Source organism: Podarcis gaigeae (genome assembly GCF_964106915.1).
Source record: "Podarcis gaigeae genome assembly, chromosome: 5".
Lineage (NCBI taxonomy): Eukaryota > Metazoa > Chordata > Lepidosauria > Squamata > Lacertidae > Podarcis > Podarcis gaigeae.
In genome coordinates, this window is record NC_139681.1 from 72,740,305 (window position 1) to 72,750,967 (window position 10,663).

General features: G+C 45.0%; 1 protein-coding gene across 3 annotated transcripts in view; it reads right to left on the minus strand.

The window, feature by feature from the left end:
- SPHKAP (SPHK1 interactor, AKAP domain containing) overlaps nucleotides 1-738 on the minus strand; it is a 74,461-nt gene extending 73,723 nt beyond the window's left edge. For 2 of the 3 annotated variants that reach the window (XM_083738657.1, XM_083738656.1), the window contains exon 1: nucleotides 189-738. In XM_083738657.1, the coding sequence (XP_083594783.1) occupies nucleotides 189-223 (35 nt within the window). In that variant the 5' untranslated portion in view covers nucleotides 224-738. The remainder of the gene's footprint in view (nucleotides 1-188) is intronic. The other variant, XM_083738659.1, reaches the window with a different exon arrangement.
- Nucleotides 739-10,663: the final 9,925 nt, after the last annotated feature.

A 10,663-nucleotide genomic window follows, 5' to 3' on the forward strand; every position in this document is an offset into this window, starting at 1 on the left:
CTCCCCAACCCAGCCACCCTCACCCCGAGAGGAGGGCACGGGCCAGCAGTGGATCTAGCGGCTGCTGCTGCTCCTCCTCGGGCGCCCTAGAGGGAGGGTCCCGCTCGCAGGCAGCTGGCCAGAAAGGGCTACAAAGCGGGAAGAAGCGAGAGGTGGGCTCGGGCGTGGAGGAAAGCGCGGCTTCTTACCTCGAAGGGACCTTCAGCGTGGAATTCCCAGCCATTAGCAGGGCGGGATGCTCTTCCGCAGAGGGAGGAGGAGACGCAAAGGCAGACAGCGCTCCGCCACTTCTGGTAGTTCCCCCCGTCCTACTTGGCCGGCTTCAGTTCGCGGTACACCACAGCCCTGCCCTTTGCCGCCCTCTCCGCGCCCGCCTCCTTTTCAGGCTCTCCCTCCCGCGAATAGGAGGAGGCAGAAGGAGCCACATGGGAGTCGCTCGCTTCTGGCGCCAAGAGCCGCTCTGGAGGCTGCTGGTGGCTGAGGGAAGAGATTGAAGGCCAGTGGGACACCCAGATTCAGATCCCCACTCCGGCCCTCCAAGCTCACTGGGTGTGACCTTGTGGGTCAGCCACCATGGTTAGGGCTGTTCACACGTTACGCTGAGACGTGCGAGGAGCCTGTAGGCATGTACGAGTGTCGTCCTTAAGGGTGTTTAAGCGTTACATCCGACGAGCCTGCAGTGGGCGTGCAGCAGCTCGCTGACAGTTTTACAATTTGTTGTTGTTTAGTCGTTTAGTCCTGTCCGACTCTTCGTGACCCCATGGACCAGAGCACGCCAGGCACTCCCGTCTTCCACTGCCTCCCGCAGTTTGGCCATCTCGTCCTCTGTCGTCCCCTTCTCCTTGTGCCCTCCATCAGTGGCATAGCGTGGGGGGTGCAGGGGGGCCAGCCACACCGGGCGCAACATCTGGGGGTTAGGGTTAGGGGGCGCAAATCCATGGGTTAGGGGGCGCAAATCCATGGGTTAGGGGGTGCAAATTACTTGCCTTGCCCCGGGTGCTGACAACCCACGCTACGCCACTGCCCTCCATCTTTCCCAACATCAGGGTCCTTTCCAGGAAGTCTTCTCTTCTCATGAGGTGGCCAAAGTATTGGAGCCTCAGCTTCAGGATCTGTCCTTCCAGTGAGCACTCAGGGCTGATTTCCTTCAGAATGGATAGGTTTGATCTTCTTGGGACTCTCAAGAGTTTCCTCCAGCACCATAATTCAAAAGCATCAATTTTTCGGCGATCAGCCTTCTTTATGGTCCAGCTCTCACTTCCATACATCACTACTGGGAAAACCATGGCTTTAACTATACGGACCTTTGTTGGCAAGGTGATCTCTCTGCTTTTTAAGATGCTGTCTAGGTTTGCCATCGCCTTTCTCCCAAGGAGCAGGCGTCTTTTAATTTCGTGACTGCTGTCACCATCTGCAGTGAGTTTTACAATTACTCACATGCAAACGTTCAGTGAGTGTGCGGTCGTCGTGCTTGTATACACAATAGCTGAGCCGTGCAAATCGACAAGTGTACACACTTTTGTACAAACACTTCTGTGGTGTGTGTTTGTGTGTGTAAGTGACATGGAGAAAGGGGCTGTGAAAAGTTTCTCTCCTGATGCTAGAACTCATGGGCATCCAACTTGGATGGCTTTAAAAGGCGATGAGGCAACCTTGTGAAGGATAAGGGCCATCAATGGTTACCAGGCAAAATGGCTATCCTCTGCCTCCGCAGCTGGAGGCCGTAATGCTTCTGAAAACCATTTTCTGGAAACCACAGGAAAGGAGAGTGTTCTCGTATGTGGGTTTTGTTTTAAAGTTTCCAACAGGAATCTGGTTGGCCACTGTGAAAGCAGGATGCTGGACTAGATGGGTCAGTCGCGTGATCCAGCATGCTCTTTTTAGGTTACTGTGTACAGGGATCTTGAGCCTCTGTGTCCAGTGCAACATGAACAAGTCTATTGCGAATGACTCCATGTGGTTAAAAGGAACGCGGGTAGCGCTGTGGGTTAAACCACAGAGCCTAGGACTTGCCGATCAGAAGGTTGGTGGTTCGAATCCCCACGACAGGGTGAGCTCCCATTGCTCGTTCCCTGCTCCTGCCAACCTAGCATTTCGAAAGCACCTCAAAGTGCAAGTAGATGAATAGGTACCGCTCCGGTGGGAAGGTAAACAACGTTTCCGTGCACTGCTCTGGTTCGCCAGAAGCGGCTTAGTCATGCTGGCAACATGACCTGGAAGCTGTACACCGGCTCCCTCAGCCAATAAAGCGAGATGAGTGCCACAACCCCAGAGTCGGTCACGACTAGACCTAATGGTCAGGGGTCCCTTTACCTTTACCTTTACACGTGGTTAATTTAAAAGTCGACATGTGGACTAAAGGGCTTGAGAAAATGGAGTATGGATTCTGTGTAATGCTGTACACGTGTTGAATATACCAGTGTATGACTGCACCTCTAATCCTCAGTTATGCAGCTCACCATCTTTTAGCCTAACCTACCTTACAGGCTTGTTGTAAGGATGAAATTGGGGGGGACGGATCATGTACACCACCTGGAGCTCATTGGCAGAAAAAAGGTGGTAAAATAAATGTAATATAGTATAAATAATAAATTCCCGAACTGGGTGGCTGGCTGGTATGTGTGTGTCAAACTAGGAGGCACTGGACTTAGTTGTACCTGGATGAAGTTGGGTGTTGGAGAGAGACACAATACAGTTCTTGTCTGTCTTCCTAACCGGTGCATCTTTCAAGCCCTCCGTAACAATTTCCTTGAGCAAAATGAAGGAAAGGCGATATATACCTGTAATAAATAAATACGGGCACCACAGTTCTCCATTTAGCTCAAAAGGATTATGGCCCTTTGTCAAATGTGGGCAGAATTGGCTAGATGAATGATATGAAATGAATGTGTGTAGGAATGAAACTATAAGGTAGCAAAGGGTATCTTGCTCAGCCCTTGTATGTAGCAGGGAAGGGGGAAAGGCCCACTGAACTCAGTTAGATCCCCCCACCTCCAAATAAGCACGCATGGGGTCAGGCTACACTTACAGACCCTCCAAGTGTCCTTATTTTCCAGGGACATCCCTGATTTAGAAAAGCCGTCCCAGTTTCTGATTTGATCCTGTAATGTCCCGCTTTTCCTCAGGATGTACCTATTTTCATTAGAGAAATGTTGGAGGGTATGAAGTTATCTGACCCCCGAGCCGTCTCAAAGCAATCCTATATAGGGAAGGTTTTTTAAATGTTTACTATTTTATTATGTTTTCATATGTGTTGGAAGCTGCCCAGAGTGGTTGGGGCAACCCAGTAAGATGTGTGGGGTATAAATAGTAAAATTATCCTTATGGAATGGGACATCCCTATTTTCATCAGAGAAATGTTGAAGGATATGCATTTAGGTGCTTTAATTATAGTACATTACATTTTGTACTATATGAATAAAGGAGGACAGAGAGGGGAAAGAGTTAATTTTAGTACAGTTGGGGAATACAAATGCCAAATGGCTTTTATTTCCCAAAGAAATAAAATCCTGTTCTGGGTTCCTTGGTTCTGGTAAAGGTAAAGGTAAAGGTACCCCTGCCCGTACGGGCCAGTCTTGACAGACTCTGGGGTTGTGCGCCCATCTCACTCAAGAGGCCAGGGGCCAGCGCTGTCCGGAGACACTTCCGGGTCACGTGGCCAGCGTGACATCGCTGCTCTGGTGAGCCAGAGCCGCACACGGAAACGCCGTTTACCTTCCCGCTGGTAAGCGGTCCCTATTTATCTACTTGCACCCGGAGGTGCTTTCGAACTGCTAGGTTGGCAGGCGCTGGGACCGAGCAGCGGGAGCGCACCCCGCCGCAGGGATTCGAACCGCCGACCTTTCGATCGGCAAGTCCTAGGCGCTGAGGCTTTAACCCACAGCGCCACCTGCGTCCCACTTTCAATGTAAATAGTGTAAATTGTGACATATTGTTATTGAATGTGCTGTATAATTCTACTCAATACTTGGTGTATGCTCTGTTTCTATTGCAGCCATGTCGGTACTACCCAATAAAAGCTGCGGAAAAACACAGGCCTTGCTGAGCCCTTGCACACATAGCCTTTGCGGTCATTTGAAGCCATTGGGACTTCTGTGACATGCAATGGGATCCTGACAGGACTGCAGGCAACAATTTAAAGCTTTGCACAATAGGATATATTCAATATATACTCCCATTTAGAAGTGGGGGGGGGGGAGATGCCCTGCAGAGAACTGCCAATATTTTGAGACTTATTTTCTTTGAAAAGCCATGCTGCAGCTGGATTCCCATTCTTGCAACTTAATTATCAGTTTCTTAACAATGGCAGATGTTTCTGAAAGCCTGAAAACTCAGATCGTGACAAAACTATTAAAACTGCTAGACTGAAATTTGGGCACAGTTCAGTCTGACTGAAATGACAAAAAGCATGTGGATGTTGACATGTGGGGCAACATTTGTGCCTAAAATCCAGTGTGTGTAGTAGGCCCAGATTGCAAAATCCATCTCCAGAATAAAATCCAGGGGTCACCTGTGCAATGTGGGTTTATCTGAGCTGAAATTTATGCGCATATCCTCTATTTGAATGCTAGGCTCATCAAATGAACATCTGGTGACATCAGAGGTCAGATGAGCGGAGGAAAGGAAGGCATGGTCTCACTCCCCAACCCGCAAAGGCAAGTGGCTGGGTTTCACCTGGCCTTGCCTAATGTGAAACATGAAAGTCATAAGAAGAGCCTGTAGGATCAGGTCAATGTCCCAATGTCTCACAATGAGCCAACCAGATACCCATGTGAAACCAGAGGCAGGATCTGGGTGCAACAGCACTTTTCCCACCTGTGATTCACAGCATATTGCCTCCAATAGCCATTATGGCCAGAAGTCATAGGCATATTCTAGCTGCTCAACACAAAAGCCATTGGAACCTGCCAGCAAGGCTACAGCAAACAGTTTTGTTGTGCAACACAGCTTCTTTGCAGTCATCTTTCACACGCTCTGTTTCACAGTCTCTATTTTTTATTCTTCCACAAAAGCACAAATAAATGCCCTTATACATATTTTTTTAAAAACCAGCTGCGGTTAATGTGATTGGTAAGCAAGTGCTTCATTTTTGCTGGATCATGTACATGTTACCATCCCCTTTCCTCTCTCCATTTCTCTGGCTTTTTTAGTTCATGCGGTATGAAACCTGCTGTCACGAAAGCTGCCATCTCCATCTGTAACATTGCTGACTGCTCTCATACAATAGCAGCTTTCCTCACAAGATTTCACCCGTTCATAATTGTTATGAATTGTTCATATTGAGGATGCTAGGTCCAAAAGAAGCACAAAATGTAATATGGATGGTTTGTGGGGTTTTTTGTTTTCTAAGTTATTTCTCTAAGGGTGGCACTGTGGGTTAAACCACAGAGCCTAGGACTTGCCGATCGGAAGGTCGGAGGTTTGAATCCCCGCGACGGGGTGAGCTCCTGTTGCTCGGTCCCTGCTCCTGCCAAACTAGCAGTTCGACAGCACATCCTAGTGCAAGTAGATAAATAGGTACCACTCCAGCGGGAAGGTAAACGGTGTTTCCGTGCGCTGCTCTGGTTCACCAGAAGCGGCTTAGTCATGCTGGCCACATGACCCGGAAGCTGTACGCCGGCTCCCTTGGCCTGCAGAGCGAGATGAGTGCCATAACCCCAGAGTAATCCGCAACTGAACCTAATGGTCAGGGGTCCCTTTACCTTTATTTCTCTAAGAAACAAAAGTGCCATTGGACAGCAAGAATCCTCTGCATCAGTGCTAAAAGCTAATTTGGGATGTCTTTTTACTTGTGCACTGCCATGGCTTTCCTGTTCCTCCCAAATCTTTGTTATGTTTTTAACTACAAGTCTCAGCAAGAAATTCACCTACAACACATTCCCTTTCTTTATACTAGGAAGGGTCCAACAGAGGATTCTCAGCACCCTTACCAAGCTCCAATTCACATGATTCTTTGAGGAAAGGCATTATATTTAAGCTGGTATGTCTGTTTGTAGGGTAGATCGGCCTTTAAGAGTCAGAATTCCCCGTAGTTCTCAAATAGCTGTTCCCATTCTCTAGCTACTGGGCCACAATTCAGCTTTTTGATAAATTGTGCAAGCCTGCAATCATTTTTTAATGAGTGCATTTGTGATCTCAAGATTTGGTTTCGGTGTCTGGCAGGCAAAGTTCAACTTCAGCTGCTTTGCTGTGCCATGATGAATGGAGGCGGCACATTTCCCTGCAATTGCAAAAAGCTACTTACGTGCTTTAAAAATGGTACTGATTTTATTTATGGGCTTATTTTTCCAGGTACATTGCTTGTTCGTAAAACATAATATGGCCAAAGTATTTCTAATAAATATGATGATGTAGGTTCAACTTTAGTTTTTTGGTAAATGGGAAACATTTTTATGCTTACAGTCCCACCCCCGCCCCAAGATACTGTATTTTCTGATGGGAGTGTCTTTTCCTCACTTGGATTTGAATTTAGTTTAATATGCCTTCAAGAAGCCAATGAAAAAGCACACAAATAATAATAATACTTGCATTCAGATCTTGAAGATGAGCAATGAGTGGTCTCCATGCTCACACTGTTCCTCTGAAGGTGGACACCAACACCATAATGATACCTGTCTTCAGAGTGGATGGATGTAGATCGCATACCTTTCCATGCCATTGATGTCCTTAAAGGTTTCAGCTGATGCCAAACATGGTAATTTGCCTCTTTGCAGAGACTAGTCTCTCCGAGGTTGTTACTCCAGTTCTCCAGAGATTGTACTGTGTGAACTATATCTTCTAGATTCAGATCAAGGCACTGTTTATGATCAATGAATTTTAAAAAGTCTTGGTTGCTATGATCTAGGGCTGCATCCTCAAGCATAAATATGGGAAATCAAGTTACATCTACTATATACTGTATTGTGGAAAGTTTGTCCGCTATACATTTGGACACTTTTTAATATATCGAAACAAAGTTGTGCATGATGTTCCAGAGATGAAGGAGCAGGTTGTTTCTATGTTTGGATACAATTAGATGCTATTTTGAATCAAGATAGTAGACTGAGCCTTTCAAAATGATACTCATTTTAACTAAATATTGCATAATGTCCCGGACATCAAGGAGTAGTTTCCCCCCTTTGTGTTTAGATACAATTGGAAACCATTATGAATCAAGGTGGCAAACTGAACCTTTCAAAACTACACTGATTTTAAACATTGATTTCAAAACTGTACTTTGTTTTGGTTTCCTGGAATTCCCGAACTGCTAGCATCGAATGTGTCCATAAGGCTGCATCCTCTAGCACAGATAGAGGAAATTCACAATTGAATTGGCACTGAAAAGTAAAAATCTTCCTATTTTATTATGGACTGCCACTTTAGATGTGACCAAACCAAGATTTCACTAAAAGCCAGTTTCTGAGACAGGATTACAGTGCTAATTACTGCCTCCAGGAATGGATAGTGTATTAGTCATACTATGAAGCCACTGTTTCAATTCCTCAATAAGCACTTAAAATGACACACTAAAAAGGGCAAGTAACTTACTAGAAGTATGTGGAAGAATATGGAGAAGCCATATTTATTATGACTCCCTTTTTACCTACTTACAGCTGTTCTTTGCGTTCAACATGTGCAGTGCCCAGCACATCAATACAGATGGCAACGAGGGACACTTTTCAAAATCAATTGGTATTGTTTCTAGGCATCCAAGCCAGGACGGATTCCAATTGGTCATCCTGAGAGAGTTTGTTCCTGACCACAGCACGCTCTTTTAGTGTCAGTAAATTATCGTAACCTGATTAGACTTTGATGACAGGGTTACTCTAGTAATGAGCCAGAGGCATCCGTTGTCCCCACTGGTTATCCATCACTGACAAACCCATCTGACTTCTGGACAGCTTAACTGCTGAAAACATATAGATAAGCCCTGTGGTATTGTAATGCTTCTCTCCTAAGCCTGAATGAGGATGTTACAGTTTATATCAACTTTGACAATATTACTAGGTTACAGAGCAACAAGGGTAGAGATCTAGCTGTGGTATGGAGTAGGGCTTTGTAAAAGTCTTGGATGGGCCATGCATTCCAGGCTATGATTTGAAACCGCCATTTTGCTGAAGCTAAGTAGGTCCCTGTCCACTCAATGCCTGGCTGGGTAACCACCTAGGAACTGTGTGAATGCTGCTTTGGCTACAAATGTAAGAAAATAGAAACAGTCTGAGGCAAATAGCTCTACTTTGGAGACATCTGGACCACTTCTGAAGCCAAGACAACTCAGGTCCAGGTTCTTATGTTCTCTGCTGGCATAGGCTAATGAAAAGCCCTGAGAGAGGTTATTCCAGGAAGGGGCTGAGCTGACTCATTGCATGATGACAGGTGAGCCTCTTCAAGGTGAGCATTCGACCAATGCACTGCCCAAAATGTCCTCTTCCTTGTAGAAGAACCTCTGAATTTCATTATAGAGGGGGCACTCGGAGAAGGTCCCCTCTTGCTATCTTGTCTTCCATGTAATGTAATAGTGCTTTTGGAATGAGATACAATATTCTGGAAAATATATTTATTGATTAGAGTGTCCTTTCCACATACTTTCTTTTCTTAATCAGCTAGTTGTGCTTATTGTAAAGTCTCATTTAGTTCAATGGGGCTTACTACCAGACAGTTGGATATAGCATCACAGCCGTAAATTGCCAAGATTTGTTAGAGGCTATACAATCTTTTTCTGTGTAAAGTTCTGCACATCTTAATAGGTCAAATGTCCTTGCTTTAGTGGAATCACTAGCTTCCAAAACTCTCTCCCTCAACCTGTTATGCTGAACTGAATGAATATACTCCAATAATGTTAAATGCCAAGTTTTGGTGTTTTCTGTTTTGTGGCTATTTAAATATGGAAGATTGGGATGGTGTCACAGATTCAATAAATTTAAAACATGAAGATAATCTCAAAAGTGGTGGGGCTTTGCTTACTTCTATACATTTTGAAGTATTTTGAGTCTACTTTGTTAAGCAATAGCTACTCATGAAGCATTTTGGAATCCAAGTAATCCAAGTTGAAAGAACTATTTCACTAAATGAAAACATGTTAGTTAACATTACTGCAATATCAGAATAACAGGAGCTGTTTCAAAATTGCTTAATTAAGCAAGATAAAAATCAGAAGAATTGATGCTTTTGAGTTATGGTGCTGGAGGAGACTCTTGAGAGTCCCATGGACTGCAAGAAGATCAAACCTATCCATTCTGAAGGAAATCAGCCCTGAGTGCTCACTGGAAGGACAGATCCTGAAAGCTGAGGCTCCAATACTTTGGCCACCTCATGAGAAGAGAAGACTCCCTGGAAAAGACCCTGATGTTGGGAAAGATGGAGGGCACAAGGAGAAGGGGATGACAGAGGACGAGATGGCTGAACAGTGTTCTTGAAGCTACCAGCATGAGTTTGACCAAACTGTGGGAGGCAGTGGAAGACAGGAGTGCCTGGTGTGCTCTGGTCCATGGGGTCACGAAGAGTCAGACATGACTAAACAACTAAACAACAACAACAACAAAATCAGAACAAAAAAATTCCTTCCAGTAGCACCTTAAAGACCAACTAAGTCAGTTCTTGGTATGAGCTTTCGTGTGCATGCACAGTTCTTCGGCTACCTATCTGTAACAAAATCAGATCCATCTTAATCCCACCTTACAGTTTCAGTAAAGGCTTATGTATAGCTTTGACTGAAAACTTTAAAACAGGACCAGTGTTTATGCAAGGGTAATTTACGTGTAATGCAGTTTGGTGGTTTTTGGAAGAGTCACAATTGAAAATGACACCACACACATTTTCACTTGGCTTAGAATGGAATGAGCATCTCCCTGCAGAATCCATTGTTTAAAAACAAGTTTACTTTAACTTCCTTTAACATATCAATACAACTGAGCAAACTTTGAGTTTGCAGAAGGGTCTCAGTCACTAGAGGTCAGCGGGGTTAGCACTTCCCACACTACTCTCAATTTGTCACCATTTGCAAATCCCACACACGACAAAGTACACCAGTGCCAAAGACATTACCATCCATTAGCAGATAAAAAGACGATGGGTTAGTGCCATTTTAAGATGTGCTTCAATAGACAAAATCATGTTGTTTGAGATGAAATTGCAAGGGCTTAAATGCCATGCATTTTACAATTTTGAATTTTCCTCCCACCAGACGAAAACTCCTTACACTCGGAGTGTCACCAAGGTTGTTCCTCATTCAAAACACATCTGCTAAGAATAAAGAAATAAAAACGACACTGTGTAATTGCCGGAGTATACACAGCTTTAATTTAGTCATTTATAAGTTCATATTCTCTGGAAAGAACTTCAGAAAATATCAGACTTCATTTGGCTAATGTCTTGGAGGAAAGATAAGGAGACCAAGTTTCAACCCTCCATTCAGCCATGAAGCTAAGATGACCTTGGGCCATTCATTCACAATGGCCAAGCCTAACCTACATCCTCTTCAGGTGATGGTTGCAGGGTCTGGACTGGTTCCTATGGGGAGAGGCGGTCCTTGTGGTCCTGCAGTACTGAGCTTTTTAAGGCTTTATAGGTCGGAACCAGTACTGTGAATTGAGTCCAGGAACTAACTGTCAGCCGGTGAAGTTGGGCCAGTATTACATGCTCAAACCGTCTTGACCCAGTGAGTAACCTGGCCACTGAATTCTGT